Genomic DNA, 20000 nt, shown 5'->3' on the forward strand with positions numbered 1-20000 from the left:
TTTAAGAGGATTCCTGTCATGAGTTGATGTGCATTTCAAAGTCGGCCTTATGAAATAAAAACAGGGTCCCGTCCTCTAAGCATTAAACTTGGTCTCAGTATTAGACCGTAAGCAGCCAACTCTGCTTTATTGTGATAGGGTTTGATTTCACGATATGTTTTTTTTTAATTTCTCTCATAAAATCAAAACGGCAATCTTTACGTACAACTAGTGAGGGAATGGTACAATGGTTTTTGAGAATGTATATTTGCTGGCCACAATTTCAAACATAGCAAGCGCTGAGGTGAACCTGCACTTCACGATTTAATGGACACTCCAACATTCTTGTCATCAAAGGGTTACTTTGACCGCAGTAATGCAAAAGTCTCGGTGCGTATTATACATGGTAACAAACAAATTCCATATTTTTTAACACATTTGGGGCATATTATATCACGGAAATTATGGTGATCCGTTGATCAGGCCGTATTCTTCACTAGTATTCTATAATTGCCACTCATTGCCCTTGACATGTATGGACACATCGTTGATATTCTGCTGCTGCTTCATTGGAATCTGATTTCAATCTCTGTTTAGTTGGGGGTTATGACTGTGACCCTGAACACCAATGGTGCAGTACTTATTTGTCCTCATGAGGAACACCAGACAAAAGAAAACAAAAATGTTATAATTATGGATGTCGAGAAGAGGGACGGCTCAGAATGAGTGGAATAGCGATTAACATTTACAGTTTTATTGCGAAAATAAACATTTTTAACATACCAGAAATGACTATTGTTTCGATAAATATCGACACAAAATAATTCCTCTCAACCCTACCGTCATGCACAATAGTTGCATGACTGCTCTGGCAATATCTAAACCTGCCTTGTCACAAATTTATCTATAAATGTCTCAACGAGTTTAAAAAAAAAATTTTGTGCTTCATTATAATTACATTTTATTCACACATTGAGAATGACAGTTAATCTGGCCTTGTGTTGTGACACTTATCTCAACTATGAGAGCAAATGTTGTCCAATCACATTGTTTGTGTGTTCCTCATACTTTATTTGGTAGTGATTGTCATTGGTGTTTGGAACAGCATACTGCTTATTAATCTGATCTCGGTATGAAATATGATTGTTTATTGTGTTTGGAATCGTTTTCCAACAATCTTTCTACAGTTCAGCTGACACCATGTGCATAATTTTCCTTTGGTCAAGTGTGTACATGGATTTTTTTTTTTTTTTTAATTTCATTCCTTCAGATCGGTATTTTGAGGATGATGATTCTATGGATGGGGTTCAAACAACTTCTGCGAGCTCTGTATTGCCCCGCACTCCAGGAGGTCGGCGTATGCTCGTAGCCGTTCCTCGCAATCCCACTACTCCTACTGGATCATTTAGAGGTGAAATTCTCACACCGATTTATTATACTTTAATTTGTTTTGTAATAATTCACATTGATGAAGGATGCTCGATTGTGAATATGATCAACAAATGACAGTGGAAGGTTTCTGTGATAGCGAGTAGCACAGGCTATGTGCAACAAACAAAACTTTAAAGCGAAAGTAGAGCAGATTGTTCACTGCTGTGGGAGAGGTTTGAGATCGAAGGAATGTGAAGAATAGCGAGGTTGTTTGAGCACGAGGAAGCAATTCCACAAAAAGGAGCATAAGGTAAACCAATCAGCTCGGTGAGCGCAAAACTATTCTTGTTAATAACTCGTGCGTTAATTCATGAACACGGCACCTTGTTCATGAATTAATTAATTGATTACTGAGCATGTCAGTTGCTGGAGAGTAATTGAAGACTTTGCAATCCTGACATCATGAAAGCAAAATGAGTATTTTGCAAGTATTTATCAGCTCATTCGCAGACTGTGATTTCACATTAACCCCTGAATGTGACTTCACTCAGTTCCGAGGGACAAAGCTGGTGCTGTGGATGAAGATGACTTTTTCCGTGCCTTTGAAGATGTACCAACAGTGCAGGTAAGGCAATACGGAGATCTTTCACTGGAAATCTGTGTCGAATTCTGGATAATATTTGAATAATTGCTCTCTGATATCGCTCTGAACTCACTCTCAGTTATTTTGGTTCCTGCTTGTAAAATGTTGTTCATTTGAAAATCATCCACATTTACACCCCCATTCCTTTTGGAGGGGGCTGGGTGGGGTGTCCACTATAATCATCCCATATCTTCCATGCTGGTTTCCATTTTTTTTTTCCTCCCTTTTATTTGCTCACACCCACACATCATCCCCCATTGCCCCCCCCCCCCATTTTGAAAAACTATTTTAAAACCTCGTACATGCTGTACCTACCAATCAAATACCTTGATACGGTTATGTGCTTGCAAAGATACCAACTCAACACTAAGCCTTTCCAATAAACATGAGTTGTCGATAACCAAGATGAAACAATGATCTTTGGGATAATGCAAGGTGGTTGACAAGTATGCTGCGAGGATCACCAGAACCTTCATTCAATTGCAAGAGCTTAAAAGTGGGATTTTAATTGTTTTTTAAGGTAGACAGGACCAATGCAGTGGGATCTATGGGTTGGTGTTTTGTCCTTGATGTTCTTCGGCACCCCATGCCGTCATTTGTTGCTTTCAGGAAGGGGGCTTAGCAAATTTATTTATTTATTTTTAAATTGCACTTTTTGGAAAAGCTATGAATCATCAAACTATAGCTGCCATTTTTACATGATAGGTATGGCTTAGTGAAAATCTCATCGATGAATTGATCCTTTTCATCAAAGTAACTGTCTTTGATCTAGCGCTTCATGATGAGATCCATGTGTTGATGCGATAATATGCCTGTCTGGATGTGCAGATTTACTCTGGGAAAGATTTGGAGGAAAGACTGCATTCTATCAGGCAGATTCTGAGTGACGACAAAAATGATTGGGAGCAGCGTGTCACGGCAGTAAGTTGTTGAATGAATTATCGTGGCATGCGTTCCGTCATATGATATCCAAGGAAACTAGCGCTTATTACTTCCACCACCGAAGGTGGGTGGAGATTGTTTTCACTCGTTGATCTAGCGCTTCATGATGAGATCTGTGTGTTGATTCGGTCATATGCCTCTGTTTGGATGTGCAAATTTACTCGGGGAAAGATTTTGAGGAAAGACTACACACGATCAGGCAGATTCTGAGTTTTGGCAATAATGATTGGGAGCATTGTTACTTGCAAAATCGAAGATTTTTCAAGTATGTTGGTCAGTCGATTTTGTTATTATCTTGCCAAACCGAAGTTTTTGCAAGATATGTTAGTCAGCTTGTATGTTTTTTTTTTTTTTGTTGTTTTTTTGTTTTTTTGTTTGTCTGTAATCACGTATAAAAAATTCTGCAGAGCACAGTTATCATTGGAAATTTTTGTAACTTTGCATATCAGAGGCCTATAGAGGTCCCTTTCAGCGCATAAAATTTTGAAGGTCAAGGTCACTTTGTCGCAAATCAGGGGAGTCGACGAAACCCTTATTTTTTGAGTAATTTTGATCGGATTATCTTCAAACTTCATGGGAATATAGTTCATGGTCTGGCGCTCAGCTGATTAATTTTTGGTGGCAATTGGCCTTGACCGTCATATTTTTTTTTTTTTGTCTGTAATCACGTATAAATCACTCTGCAGAGCACAGTTATCATTGGAAATTTTTGTAACTTCGCATATCAGAGGCCTATAGAGGTCCCTTTCAGCGCATACAATTTTGAAGGTCAAGGTCACTTTGTTACAAATCAGGGGAGTCGACGAAACCCTTATTTTTGGGGTAATTTTGATTGGATCGTCTTCAAACTTCATGGGAATATAGTTCATGGTCTGGCGCTCAGCTGATTAATGTTTGGTGGCGATTGGCCTTGACCTTCATGGTTAGCGCCTGAGGTCAAACATATTTGACCCCAAGGTCAAATTTTCAAGTTTTCGGAACCATATCGTGTAGTACCTTAAATTGAACACCTCGATGGGTGCTTTCTCGATATGTCAAGCTTGAGACATTACGACGTCATTTGGTGACGTTATGAGGCAAACGCATATTTTCATGGTTACTCTGTAGAACGATTCTCATTGGAATCTCTCGTAGGCAGATATTCCTCAAGGAGTCGCTCCTGGTGGATAGCAGCTCTGTTCACCTCAGTGTGACCTTAAAGAAGTCACACGTGGTCACCTTTTGGCAATATACGGGTCACCCTGCAGGTGACATTGGTTTATTTTGTCTGTCTGTTTGTCTATTTGTTTGTTGCCTTCAAGTCACAATTTTAAACCAATCTTCACGAAACTTCACCACATGATAGAGTTTATCATAAGGAAGAAGCCTATTGTTTTTGAGGTCAAAAGGTCAACATAGGCCCAAGGTCAACAACGAAGGTGGTATTTCTAAAATCCATAATTTTCATCCGATTGCCTTGAAATTTGAAGAGAATTTATACTTCAGGTCACTGAATTCAACCAGCGAATTATTTTTGAGGTCAACCAAGGCCCAAGGTCAACAATTAAGGAGGTATTTCTGAAATCCTCAATTTTCATCTCATTGACTTGAAATTTTAAGAGGATTTACATATCAGGTCACTTAAATCAACCAGCAATTATTTTCGAGGTTAACATCGGCCCAAAGGACAACATTGGCCGAATTTCTAAAATTGTCAATTTTCATCTGATTGACGTTAATTTTGAAGAGGAGTTGCATATTTGGTCGTTGAATTCAACCACCATTTATTTTTAGGTCAAATTTGTTTTATGGACTTTACAAGTATCGTGCTCTGCACGACGTCTTCTTCTTGTTATCTTGCCAAACGTAGAGCGTTTTGCAAGATCTGTTTTTTTGTCGGTTTGTTTGTGTATTTATTTTTTTTGTTACAATTGATTTTCAAGTTTCAACTTGCTCTGTACATCACAGTTTTCGTGCAATCGCTCTCAAACTTGATATGTATACTCTTGAGCACAATAGCTTTTGACACAAAATGTTGAAGGTCAAAGGTCAAGGTCACCAGAAGGTCAAACATCAAAATCAACGAAACCCTTAACTTTTGAGTAATTTTTATCGGATCATCTCCAAACTTGGTGGATATATAGTATATCGATAGGCGCTCAGCTGATTAGTTTTTGGTGGCGATCGGCCTTGACCTTCATGGTTAGCGCCTAAGGTCGAAGTTGACGATCATGAAGGTCATTTTAAAATCTTTGACTAACAATATCGAGTCGTACCTGAAATTGAAGCCCAAGAAGAGTGCTTTTCAGATATAGCTATAATTTGACGACAGAATCTTTTGCTGACGTCATTGACGATATAAATATTTTTGTTTTTGGCAAGATAACCTTCAGCCTATGGCTGAGGTTCGGGCTCGTTTGTTTGTTTGTTTGTCTGTCTGTGTGAAAAATTAACATCTGTGCAAACTGGTTGGCAAAGAATAGTTGAAGGGTCTGTCTATAGGATATCTCAAAAAGTTGTGGATGGATTCGGATGAAATTTGGTGGTCAGGTTGGTTGTGTGATGAGGAATAATTGATTCAGTTTTGGGAAAGATCCAGATACTCGAATTTTTAAAAAAGTGATTCTTCATCCTTGAGATATGTGGCCCAAATGATATATACCACTACATCTCAAAAAGTTGTGGACTGATTCGGACGAAACTTGGTGAACAGGTTTGTTATTTGACGAGGAAGAATTTATTCAATTTTGGTGAAGATTTGGATCTGGATATGAGAATTTTTCAAGTGATTCTTCACCACTGGAAGATGGGGCCAAAACAATATACAGCATGATATTTCAAAAAGTTGTTGTTGGATTCAACGAAACTTGGTGAATGAATTGGGTAGGTGACAAGAACAAGCCAATTCCATTTTGGAGGTCTGAATCCAGATCCAGCTTATCAGTGGGAAACAAAACATAATCTGTTCAGCCTGGCGGACATATGTGCTCCACAGAGTGCCTTTCTAGTTTTCGTTATGCATTGCACTTGTTCTTCGACCAAACCTTTTCGAGCCTGTCCCAAAACGTTTCTTATGAACATCCAAAAATAATATTGACACGTCTGTGTCCCTTCATCGATTCTTTGCCAACCAGTTTGCACAGATGTTAGTTTTGTAGGAATTGTTTTATTTGACCTTGGAATCCCATTTTTGTAGAAATGCATACATTATGCAAATTAACCTTTTGTAGAACCTTCAATTAATGAAAGTTAATTATATTGAAAGTTCCTTCATGTTTTTAGAAAACCATTAGTGAATAACAGACAATTATGGCAAACCACCCAGTATAGATAGCCTTTATCAAGAAACTGCTTTGGCAGCACCAACGCTCTGTCACGAGTGTGGTACATCAAATCAAAAGATAGTATTTTTATTTGAGTAAATACTTGTTTATTTTGCTACATTGTCTCAGGCACATCATCGTGTTTGTTTATAATCTCACTTGCATGCCAAAAACATGAATTAGGAGACAATGGACAAATTAACATGGTACGTGGGATTTTAATCTGAAGTCACAGCATCATGATGGGATAATACAACAGGACAGGAATGAATGCTTAAAAGCACCTTTTTGAACGATGCAGAATTCATCTGTCATGTTTTTCTCCACAGCTGAAGAAGTTGCGTTCATTACTGATTGCTGGAGCAGCAGACCATGATTGCTTCATCCAGAACCTGAGGAATCTGGAGGTTGCCTTTAAGCTTTCAGCTAAAGATCTCCGCTCACAGGTGGTTCGTGAAGCTTGCATCACTTTTGGGTATGTTAAATCGGATACACATTACTTTGGTACCTGAATATATATATATATATATATATATATATATATATATATATATATATATATATATATATATAATTTTATATTGTCTTTAGGACTTGTGGACGAGTGACGCAAGTATCATTAGAAAAAGTTCATTGCTATTACACCACCATGGATTATGAGCGAGCTGTTTATACTTGGCTGGTGGACCTTAAAGGCCCCATGGTGGCTTTCAAAATGAGTGTGCATTGTGTGCCGGTGCTATAGCTAAATTCTTGACATGATCGCTTCTCGGAATGTAATGGCAAACCCCATTATGTATTCCCTGCTTAGAAACTGCTTTCGCAGCACCAGTATTACGATGGATGGACATAGATACATAGATGGACCTGATTATACATGGTGCTTACAACTTTCTTTTCCATTGGGATATCTATAGTACTGCATAATTCGCATGACCAATATATAATCCACTCGAACATGGTATGAATAGAAGACAATAGGGCATATAATACATTAATAACAATAATAATGAGTTTCTCTTTGCTCATTATTACAGTGAATCATGTAGCATTCCGTGTTACTAGTTATTCAGCATTTACACGAGCAAGTTCAGACCACGGCCGCTTGTTTCCTGAAGGGGTTCCACTTAATGAGTCCATGGCTCGATCATGGTGGAACCATCCAAAATGGGCCTGCCAAACCCACTGGTTGAGTGTGGTAAGGTTTCTACTCAATAAGGGTGCTATCATTGCAGCAACACTCAGGTTTTTGTGTTTGGGTTGAGCATTACAGCTCTGCTCAGCTTTGGACTATTATTGATTATTGCATCAGTTGTTATCAAACGCGTGAAGTGTGATTGGATAGGAATTTGATTGATGTATTTCTCAAACCTCCATCTTCTTCAAGATGGTACGGGCTTTGATTCTGCCTTGAGTCGTTCTGGCTCCTTGAATTTCCCAGCTGTAGTGGAGACAAAGTAAAAGTGACTTCACCGGTAACATGTTTTGGGAACTCTTCAAGCTCAGCTGTCCTTTGATAAAAGTAGTTATACTGATGTAATTTTGCACAAACCATTGTTGCGATGTCCGTTTGTTTGGCAGACATCACCGGGTTGTGTTCCTCACCCCTTTTCAATTCATTACTGTAGAATGGCTGGTTTACTGTTTTTCCATCAGGAATGAATTCATGCTGCACCAATCTCTCGTGCTTAAAAAAGGTGATTGGCATTGTTTTCACATCCGATTTATGCATGCGTGGTTGGTCTCAATCGGTGTCAAACCACTCAGACATTTGAGAAGCTTAGATAGTAATATCCCTGTAAATTATTTTCGGCATGCCGTACATTACCCTTCCACCCCATTCAAACCCTCTGCACACAAGTTTAAGGCAGAATCTGATGCTCGCTCACAAAGGTCGTGCTGAATGAAAACCAGCACGTGCTATGACAAGCACACAATTTAACTTGCAGCTACATCATTTGAGAAAGAGCCACTGCATGTATTGGTATAAAATCATTGTATCTAGTGTTGTGGATTATTCCGTCAAAACAAACAACTTCGCATCAAAGTCTATCTGTAAACTTTTCAATCACGCTTTGGGTACATTCATATACTCATACTTTGCTACGACTAACAACTAATTGTTAACCCTAAATTGTTGGAACACATGTCCAGTTTTAACATCGTCAACAACAATTTCAGTTTGCATCCATTGAATGGGTTTTTTTTTTTTTTCTTCATTGCGTGTGATAAAGATATGTGACCGTGTTTTATCGTCGGTGTAATAATTGTCACATCGGTTTCCCATTGCTTGTCACTACTACCATGTAATCCAGTGTTACTTGTCACAAGATCAGATAGGCAATGACTTGACTGGCTTCCCCACCTATTTGCAGTTGAAGAAGTTTGTCAGGAATCTTGTAAAAGAAAATTAAAAAAATCTACCAAATGGTAGATTGTTACCTTGGCCACAAATGGCCGTCTGAAGTTAGAAATTACCTGATATCCATGATGTGTCAGCAAGGGTTGCTGTTGTCTGTGGTTACTAGAACCATGGAGCATTGTCAAAGAGTATGGCAGAGTTTGTGTGGATTGTAATTGGAAAAAGTCTCACCCCACAAGGAAAAACGTTTTTTATATATATATATATATATTTATATATATATATATATATATATATATATATATATATATATATATTTATATATATATATGTATATATATATATATATATATATATATATATATATATATATATATATATATATATATATATATATATATATATAGATTCCACTTAATGCAGAATTGATTTTCTGACCTCCAGCTAATCTGACCTCTAAAAAGCATTTCCCAGCACTGGAAAAACAATGCCAGCATATGTTTTTCATACCAAAAATTAAAAAGTGACCCGTGACCACATCACTATATTATCTTCAAAATAACAAGTTCAGATTTACACCAAGCAAAACTTAATGTCACTTTGACAACCTTGGTACTTGCACTCCAGATTTGCTTGTGTTTTTTTATGTTTTTTTCCAATCACTATTTATGGCAATGTAAATGCCAATGTTCTTTCTCTGCGTGTGTTCCATTTCAGGCATTTATCTTTTGTGCTGGGTAATCACTTTGACCACTGTGCAGAAGTGATTATGCCCACGCTTTTCAACCTTGTGCCGAACAGTGCCAAGATCATGGCCACATCTGGTGTAGCTGCAATTCGGCTTATAATCAAGGTATTACATGTGGTTGCTTTCAGATTAAGCAAATTGTCCTCAATTTTATTTGTGCTTGATTATAGAGAATGCATAAGGCATTTAGGAAGTTACTGGCAGGAGAGCTTCGAGGTTTGTGCTCTAGCCTGCGTTCAAATCTCAATCCAGCTATATACTGTCACCCGGGTGTTTCCGGTTCAGAGTGAGGCATCGATGTGTGTGCCGGCCCTCAGATAAATATTGAGCTGGAGGACCGAGGTCTTTGGTGGATGTTAAAGTTCCCAGTACCATGATGTTTTTTGTGAAGAGTTAGTTGTCACAGGTATCCTGAACCAATTACAAATTCCTGCCACCTTAAATTGAGCATTAGGCCCGGCCAGCCAATCAGGGAGAGGCTTGAGCCAAAAGCATTCCAACCCAACCCACATTGTGTGCTATGTGGGAATAATTGAGGCTGTAACAATTATAGTTGTAATAATCATTCTTTCCTGTTTCATTACGAGTGATTTAACATGATATTATGAATTTAGTAGTCGATGACAACGATATATGTCGGACCTTGCTATCCACGGGGGATACGTTCCTGAAAATTGCTGTGAAAGTCGGTGTCCGTGAATGCCTGAATTTTTATTTTTTATTTTTACATAGTCTTTGGTCGTGGAAGAGCGATTACACATAACAAATCGAGGAACAACAGGAGAAAGGGCAAACACCAACAGTAGGGTGGAGGGAGAAAGGAGACAGACAAACGAGGGATGTAGGTAATGATGAGGGGTAAGGGTTAATGCAAAGGGTGGACCATATGGATACACAAGCAAAATTGTGTTTGACCAGTTTGTGATTTTTGTCAAGGTCTGAGGAGAGAGAAGAGGCTGCTGCCTGTTTGTCAGAAGGATGAGAGATGTCACAGCAGAGAGTGGATTCATCAGCAAAGAGATAAAGCGGATTTTCCAGAGAGTCGGTGAGATCATTGATGAAGAATGGGAATAATATGGGGCCGAGAACACTGCCTTGGGGTGCTCCAGCCTTGACAGGGAGAGGAATGAAAGGGTTCTGTTGAGAGCCACACATTGTCTAGGAGAGGGGAGGAAGTCAGTAATCTAAGAGTGGAATTTGCCTTGGATTCCATAGCCAGACAGTTTGGAGAGCAAGGCAGGATACCAGACTATCAAAAGCTCGAGATATGTCCAGACGGCCTTGATCTCATGTCTCGACGGCCTTGATCTCATGTCTAATATTGAGGGCCTCCACCATTGTTGCAAGAGTAGAAGCAGCATGTCCAAGCTTGAGTGGCCAGGTCTGAATCTGATTTGATGATCTGAGATGAGGCTGTTGGAGAAAAATAATGATGTTATGTCAACTGCAATGATGCATTACATGACCTTGTTGATGATTGTAAGTACAGTAAACAAATTGGGCTGGAGTTAAAGGGATCTGTTTTTTCACCTTTTTTAATGTAATGCTGCGTTGGCTGATTTCCAATTTACCAGGTGGATGGATATAGGAGACCAGTCCCGAAGTGTTAAAAAATACAAAAAACGCAAATACTTGTAGCGCAAGTGAAGAAGCAGGTCACATTTTGACCTGCGAATACACAGTATCCGCGAATAGCGGGGTCCAGCAGTACTATTCATCGGATATGTTACATTTTTATAGTGGAATGCCGGCATATGCTTTTCACTTCCCTGCACTAATTTCCTATCATCTGGGTACTTGTGTTTGTCTCTTTGAAGGAGAAGTGTTTCAACATTCTGTTTGAAGAAATAAAATAATTCTGAAATTACAACAGCAAAATGCAACCTCCAGGTAGTGAGAAACTGCATATTTGTGTGGAATGCATTCAGTGAAAAAGAAATCCTCCTCTTTTGCATTTTTACAAATTTTTTTGTCAATGTGATATCAACAATACCAATCAAAACAGCCGTTACAAATGAAACTTCAAATTTAAGGCTTTTCCCAGGAAAGACCGTTTTATTGTTCTGAAATACAATACTCGCATTTCAAAAGCTCGTAGAGGAGAAGATAGGAGGGTTGTGATACTGTCCAACCCCTTGGTATGTCTCGTATTCAAAACACTTCATACCTGACTCACAAAGTATATATATATATATATATCTATATATATATATATATATATCTATATATATATATATATATATATATATATATATATATATATATATATATATATATATATATATATATATATATATATATATATATATATATATATATATATATATATGGCAGCTTGATGGAGTACTCTACTCCCCTCTGGGCTTGCTCCTCTGCCTCACACCTTGCTCAACTTAACACCATTGAAACCAAGGAATTCAATATCTTTGGAATCTCCTGTGATGAAGCTGTCTATGGGCCTATCACTTTGTCATTGCAGACAAGTCAGTGGTCTTTGTCTTCTTCCGCCTCCTTTCTGGTACGCAGATATATTTGCTGCTGTCTATTTCACATTCATTTTCCAGCCCTGGAAAGTCCTGAAAAACTTATCCAAGTCCTTGAAACTCTTGGAAAATTGCGCAAATAGAAATATTCTGCTAGGCCCCGGTCGGAATTGTTAATTCTGCCAGTCTCTTAAAGAGAACACAAGAGACTTACCAATTTTAACTTCCCCACGGGATTTACCATTAAAGCCGCACTGAAATGGTTTCTCAGTCCAGACCAAATCCTAATCTCCCATTGACTGCTGGTACTAATTTAGTGGCTAAATTATTCCTGAGTTAATCCCCTCTAATCCTATTCTATTCTCTGTCCCTAATTATGTGTTGATGGCCTCTGGCGTTTATTCATTTAGACCGAAAATATTTGAACCCTGGGACTTTGCCACGGTTTTCGACTTTACACATGTAATTGTAAATCTGTGCGGCTGCTGTGGTGGATCTGGTAAATGAGACAAGTCCTCCCTGAAATGTAACCAAGTTTGGAAGTAAAATGTATTTTATGTTCCACGCATGTCTTGCTTCATGTGTTTCATGTTTTTCCTCATGCTCCGCCCATGTCTTGCCTCATGCATATTTATGCTCGGCCCATGTTGCGTCATCTCCGCTGCAAGCGGGTGAGAGCTGTGCTACCGTGTCTGGCGGGACGTGTGTTTGTTGTGAACAAGGCACAGTTTTTACCAACGCACTTAGTGTTTTAAATAAAGAAAAAGTTATTTTAAACCTCTGCAACTGTTGCTTAACCTGCCTGAAGCATTCTTATTCAAGAATCTGGGCACGCAGACCATTCCAGGATAGTCGCCGACTTCCGAACACCTGTTCGTGCGATCATTATGCTTTATAACCATGTTTCGGTCTTTCAAACATTTGATCCATTCATACAAGCACTTGTTTTTTAACATACCGTGCTGAGTGCAAAATTCATGAGATCGGACCTCAAGAGTTAATTACCCATTTACACCTCATTCACGTGGGCTTTGTTCCAACATTCCTCTGCCATTTAACACGACATTCTCTTTACCGGCAGAGGCAGCCTGTGGTGCTCGCCCTGATTCACCATAAACCCCTCTAGCTAGCTCGTTATCTCTCGTTGTCCAATGCACTACTCTGCATATGTTTAATTTCCTCTAATTTATTCATTTTTGATTATAAAGTACATTTAATAACGTTTTTATGTAAAAAATAGTGTTTAGTTTGTGTTTGGGTACTAATTAAAGAGCAGGTTGCAGGTCACCAAACATCTTCTGAAAATTTATCAGTATGATTATATGTGCATTAAATAGTTTGATGCAAACTATTGTGGTTGCCGAACTATTGGGAAAATTAATGAAATTTAATTCCGAAGTTATTATTTGTCGAGGCCGTTGAAAAAAACAGCCGTGTGCCCATATATGGATGGTGACGTCGCGTTCTCCAACAGAAAGCGGTGCTCACTCGCTCATTGAAGAAGTGTCCAGTTGAGCGGGCCGTTCTTTCACTTATTTTGAGCTTGCAACTGTCTATATTATCCTTTTAGGTCATCTCCACTGAGATGACCTAATAAAGCCGGACCAAATGTCCGTCCGTACGTCCATCAACGATTTTCTTTCCGATCTTGATGAAACTTAGTATGTGGGTAGAGGTCGATGAGTGTTGCACAACGATATAACTATTGTCCGGGTTCAAGGTCAGGGACGAGGTCACGAGGTCACGTAAGTTATAAAAATCGCCATTTTCAAAACCTATCTCGTCTGCCATTCTACAAGATATTCGGCAACTGTTTATTGATTATGATAGTAAAAAATATTATCTTGTATCGAACCGGACAGATTTTTGAATTTCCTTCCCGTTTGATCGTCACGTGATCTGGAAGATGGCAAAAATGCCGATGTGATTCGCAAAGAAGGAAGGAAGGAGAAATGAAATGTAAATAATATGGAATAGGCAAAGCCGAGAAGCGAACGTAGAATTCTTCTTACATTCGCTTCTGACTTTACATAAAACTTGTTCACAACTGTATACTTGCCAACAATACCGTGGTACGTGTAAGCGCCGCACAGCTGATGATTTTGACGCAATTTCCGGTTACTTCGGCCTGGATTCGGGATCAGCGAACAAATAATGTAAATCACGATTTAAAAATATTTTTGATGATGCGGGAGATATCTTTATTAAAATTAACTTTGGGGGGAAAATAATTGAATAAATAATAAATAAACGATCACTTCTGGTCAAGAATAAAATAAATTAAAAGTTCCGGAAAGAGCTTCAAAATCACTCCCAGTAATGTTAAATACAAAATAAACACTTCCTGTCATGAAAAAAATCACCTTCGGAAGTATAAAATTAACTTTGGGAAAAAAATAATTGAATAAATAAATAAACACTTCCGGTCATGATCTCCTGGCATGCATCATTCCCCATGAAAAAACTGGAAACAAAAAAAAATTAGCAACAAAACAAAAAACGGAAGCAAAGTGGTCATAGCCAATGACACGGATTCACAATTGCCAAGGTATTGTGTTGTTTTTGTTGTTTCCTATTCTCTCATGTGCACGCGTTAAGTAATATTCACAAGATAGAAATAAAACCCAATCGTGTTTATACACCGCACAGTGTTTAACAACAACCGGAAGCAAAAAGTCATAGCTAACGACACGGATTCAAAATAGCCAGGGCTATTGTGTTGTTGTTGTTTTTATTTCCTATTCTCTCACGTGCACGCGTTAAGTATTAAGGTCACTTCGTTCGCTATAAAACACATTTTTAGCCTTTTATATTTATACATTTTCCGCCGAAGGTGCAAAAGTTTCAAAACCCGAAATGTAAACGTCGGCATTTATTTTCAAAATATAATTTTGTGCGCGCACGCCAAAATGCCGAGTCATCTTTAACCAGACTGCGTAGTAGAACTGTGCAGTAGTCCGGTCATGGCGTCTGAGCAGTGGCCAGCGTGGTTCAGATTGACTGTGGTTTCTGGGGCGATGGTGATTTTTAAGAAGTATGTCGGCGGTATAAATTTGAGTGACTGTATTGGTAATTTAATCACGCAACATCTTGACAACGAATATTCTGGCCGAACGATTGCATCAATTCAGTGCATCAGCAGGGATAATTCACAGGCTCCTCTCGATCGTGCCGATATCTAACATAATCACCAGCAGACATAGGGCTGCAGGCTGTGGGGCGAGGCCACGGATCCCGGATGAGGGTACAAGTGATAAATTATGCTACATGCTTCGGGCTTTCTGATTAATATATCAATGAGTACATTTCATAATTAATTAATGAATCTGGCATACAAAATGTTTTTTCATCCCTGACATGTTACTTTGTGCAGTGTCACGAAACTTCTGTGGAATTAATCATTAATGAATTTGCTCGCTCTAACGATTTTTCAAACCTCAATATCTCTGTAAATACTTGACCAATTTTCATTCTGAAAGTTGCATTATAATCGGTGAAGAATAATCCACAGGATTATCATAATCTCTGAGAGCTAAGCCTATTTTTTCGTTTTTTTTTCTACAACCAGAAGTGAAATGTCCCCAGAGAGTAGACGGACCGGAAAACCACGTATTGCACTTACTGGTGATTCTGATGTGTTAATCCGGGTACTAAATGAACAATACATATTTATTAATTATGTCATTAGTAGTATTATCCTAGTGTATCTCTGTGAACTATTTCAATCTAAACGGTTAGTTTGGACTGTTTCGCGGTTACCTGAACTGAACATTGAGAACTTGTGGTATTATAGAGTTGACCGTCACCCCCACACGGGGGTAATTTTTTATTTTGAATTATTGTAGAACAAAGTTATTTGGATATTTGTACATCATGCCCCGTACGTGTGTCGTCATGTTTTGCGAAAATGGCTGGAAAACGGGTAATCGCTCCCAACGATTCCTGAAAATCAAACATTCGCCGGCAGTGGATAAGATTTGTACAAACAAAACGGGCGAATTTTCCCCCAAAGAAAATGGGTAAAGAGGACCCTTTGGATAGACTTGTCATTTGTGGTGACCATTTCACAGTCGAGGATTACGAAGGCAACGCAATGAGTGAGCTCGGTATCAAAACCAGCGTGACGCTGTGTCCACCATTCAGCCTTCTCCTCCTCAGCTGGCTCCTACTTCATCTTCTCACACTGTCACCTCTCAAGGATTGGGGCATTGTGTTTATCTATAAATGCGCATAAGAAATCGAGAAATTATTAGAATAGAGCAAGTCATCACTATCCCGAAGTCCGTACGTTGTAACCCGTAATGGGGGACGCGGCTGAGAATCTCTTCCCATCGGCCACGCAATCATCACTTTTGCTGGGGTCAAGCTCAGCTGTCAGAAAGACTTCAACACCAAGGGTCCATTATATTTGGGTCCATTATTGATTCATTCTATTTCTGACTCTTGAGTGACTAGAGGGTTGGTGGTGGTCGTATGGCAGCTGAGCTGCCGGGGTAGCTATCATTTCTTGAAGCGCGACTGTCGCTGATGCAGTGCCCCTCTACCAGTACACACACTGGAACTGGTACTCATTTCGCTGACCTCGGAAGGATGACAGGCTGAGTCAACCCCCTGGTGTATTAATTCAGCAGCCGACGGGGCTTGAACTCAGGACCCGAGGATCCCAAGCCGCCACCCTAACCACTGAGCCAACACCAGGCCACTAGAGGGGTTATAAAATTTATTATATCAAGTCACAGATGAATCAAACTTTACATTATTTTATGCATCAAACAAGAAAATGAAAATCTACAAACCAATCTGTCTGGTGGAGTCTGTCAGTGTGAACTGCCGGACAGTCAGTCCTGCCACTTGTACACAAAATAGGCCGTTTTCTGGCACTTGCAAGTGGCTCAAATTTATATGGCTCAGGGCCAGAAACTCCATAGTATAAATTCCCATCATCCTCCGACTCGTCCTCGGCAATATCAGAATGAACACACTCAATTTCATCGCCGCTGAAATCACTCTGATTCGCATCTCGCCATTTGTTTACACGCTGTTTCCGAATGTTCACGAAGTTTTCGGAGAACGTGACGTCATAGCATCTTCGGTAACTTCCGATCTGTTTTTCGATCACCATGAAAAGTTCTGACTTAAAAGTTAATTGTAGCATATTTTGAGTTTCAAATGTAAGAAAATAAATACCCCACGTTTATTAATGTGCTTGCAACCTTCAAATCACGCGGTCATCAGCGACCCAAAACCTGCTCTTTAATCACTTGTTACATGTATTTAAATGAGATTCGTTGGTCCGGCTTCCTAACATCCTGCTTGCAAACACATTTCCAAGAACACGTTGGGCTGAATTTACGAAAGATGTTTAAGAGTTCGACACGTGTAGAATCGGTAATCGTGTGATGATCACCCGTTCAAAGTTGGTCACTAATTGCTGAAGAGTGATTATCTAATCTGCAATGAAAACTGTTGCTGGTGGTGAATATGTGGAAAAAAGTCGAGGAAAGTGATGTCTTTGTCACAGAGAGTTGAGGTTTTGGATAAGCTTGGTCGAGGTGAGAGTGTTCAGAGAAATGCGCAGAAAATATAAGGGGTCGTGAATGCTTTTGTTTTGCATTGCAAGCGAGGGTGATAAACCTCTCCAGTTAAAGACGCATGAGTTTATAGGGGAGAGGAAACGTAAACTGCCTGCAGATAACGAGGGTTAACTGTCGTCCAAATTACAACCTCGTATGTGGAAAGCATACATTTGTTCACTTCAAAATTTTTATGAAAATTAGGATAATTATTCATTGCAGTTTACGCCATGCAAACAATCCATGTGACAGAGAGGAGGAGATTGGGACCATACTCTGTGCAGAGCGTTGGTGCTGCTTAAGCAGTCTCCTTGGCTGTTGGGTACAATCCTGAACGGGTCGCCACTCCAACACAGGATACCAGCATGCTGGCACTCATTTTGCCGACCTCGGAAGGATGACAGGCCGAGTTAACCCCACCTGGTATTGATTCAACAGCTGAGTGAGATGTGAACTCAGGACCCTCGGATCCAAAGCCCACCACCCTAACCATTAAGCCAACACCAGGCATGTATGTGACAGAAGCTGGTGATTAATACTGCACAAGGTAAAACTTGGAATGTTTCTGTGGTATAACATTGAAAGCCAGTATAGTATGCGTGAGTACGTGTGTATGTGTGTGCGCACCAGTTATTTCCACTGCCGCCATTTGATAATGGTGTTAACAGGTAATGGTACGAACGTGACACCTCTCATCCTCGGATATTTCTTGTGTGATTTATATTATATTTCCGTGAGCTCAATTTACATTCAAGAACAGAAGAATTATGGTTAACCATCTTGAAATTGCCATTCTTTTGTCGATATGTTAATAAGATTATTTGAATTATATATTTCATGCTCGTAACGCCCAGCGAGCAGAATTGAGTCACTGAAAATGCACACAGCACATGCGAAAAAAGGCCATTCATACATCATTTAGAAAGTCACGTATTGAAGGATTTCCACTATTCCCCTTAAAATTAGCCAGTATGGAGTAGAATACATGAGGACGTTTGTTTTTAATTTTTTTTCCTGCTGAGACTGATTACAATTAGGCTCCTTCAGGGTGGTTTTACATTAACTTCCAGTTTTTAAACTTAAAAACAAAAAGTGCTTCATTCGTTGTTTTTTTTTCTTTTCTTTTCTTTTCTTTTTCTTGAAAACAACATTGCCTGACAGCACACGCATGTTGCACGGTTGATACCTCTCATCACGAGCAACTGCACATCAAAATCTGCAATTGTGAAAAGGTAAGTTCTCTTGGATTCCATTGTATTCATTCATGTGCTTTCAATGAATGGAATATAATTTTTTTCCTTGTGTACATGCTCGAGGCTCTTGGAAGAGCTCGAGCAGAATGGAGAGGGGGAAACACAAATGCCAGAGCAGAGCTGAGAGTGAGCGTGACATCAAGGAGGGGAAGAAGGACACAATGGGTGAACAACCTAAATATGGCGGGTAGGCGCTGAGTTGCTGGGGAAGCGGGTAGGCGATGGGGAAGCGAGTAGGCAGCGGGGCGATGGGGAAGCGGGTAGGCGGCGGAGCGCTGGGGAAGCCCCAGGGTGCTGAGGAAGCAGGTGGCGCTTTGGGAAGTAGGGAGGTGCTGGGGAAGCAGTGGGGGGGAGTGCTGGGGAAGCAGGGAGGCGCTGGGGAGGTGGCGGGGTGCTGGAGAGGCGATGGGGAAGCCGGGATGTGGCGGGGCACTGGGAAAATGGGGAGGCGCTGGGGAAGTGGGGAGGCGGAGGGGCGCTGGGGAAGTGAGTCGGCAGAGGGGCACTGGGGAAGTGGGTAGGCGGCAGGGTGATGGGTAGGCGGCGGAGCGCTGGGGAAGTGACTGGGTGCTGAGGAAGCAGTTGGAGCTGGGAGAAGTGCTGGGGAAGCGGGAGGCACTGGGGAGGTGGTGGGGTGCGTGGGAGGCGGCGGGGCGCTGGGGAAGTGAGTAGGCGGCAGGGTGATCGGGAAGCGGGTCGGCGGCAGGGCGCTGGGGAGGTGGAGGGCACTGGGGAAGCGGGGGGGGCACTCTTGAAGTGGGGAGGCGGGAGGGCGCTGGCGAAGCGGGGTGCTGGGGAGCTGGTAGGACGCTGGGGAAGCAGAGAGGTGCTGGGAAGGTGGTGGGGAGCGTGGAGGGGACATGGGGTGGAGGGACACATTATTGGGGGATGCCGAGCAGGAGCCGGGGTGGATGTGGGCGGGGGCACATTTAAGGGAACCCGGGTGTGAAGTTGGCATTGAGCGTACTGACGTGATGGGGCTTGTCATCGTCGTCACACGCACATTACAAAAAGGGTTGGATTGAAGGCTTCCGAGGGCAGAGGGACGAAGATGCATCAGGATCTGTGATGTGAATGATGAATTCAGGCACAAAGAAAGATGGCGCTATATTTACATGATGGTGGATGAGGCATGAGTTTGCGAGTGATCCAGTGATGAAGCATGGGAAACATTGGGGTGCAGGTGGAGCGGAATGAGTTGGCCCAAAACTTTGAGCCTGAGATGCAGGATCAAAAATATATCGCAAGCAAATTGCTGTACAAATTAGCAAACATTATGAAGAACATTCAAATACCAGAGAACGCAAAATCAACAGCAGCACAGATGAATTTGGAAATATTATT

The 20000-nt window shown here is 40.5% G+C and overlaps 1 protein-coding gene across 2 annotated transcripts in view; it reads left to right on the forward strand.

Annotated features, from left to right (window-relative positions):
* Positions 1 to 20000, forward strand: part of LOC147014285 (CLIP-associating protein 1-like) — a 236650-nt gene that overhangs the window by 78626 nt on the left and 138024 nt on the right. For both annotated transcript variants that reach the window (XM_085852150.1, XM_085852149.1), the window contains exons 9-14: positions 1250 to 1390; positions 1902 to 1975; positions 2822 to 2914; positions 6567 to 6712; positions 9317 to 9452; positions 18565 to 18635. In XM_085852150.1, coding sequence (XP_085708276.1) covers positions 1250 to 1390; positions 1902 to 1975; positions 2822 to 2914; positions 6567 to 6712; positions 9317 to 9452; positions 18565 to 18635 — 661 coding nt within the window. The remainder of the gene's footprint in view (positions 1 to 1249; positions 1391 to 1901; positions 1976 to 2821; positions 2915 to 6566; positions 6713 to 9316; positions 9453 to 18564; positions 18636 to 20000) is intronic.

Source organism: Eptatretus burgeri, chromosome 13 (assembly GCF_056783735.1).
Source record: "Eptatretus burgeri isolate ZD-2024b chromosome 13, Ebu_testis_v1, whole genome shotgun sequence".
Classification (NCBI taxonomy): Eukaryota; Metazoa; Chordata; class Myxini; order Myxiniformes; family Myxinidae; genus Eptatretus; species Eptatretus burgeri.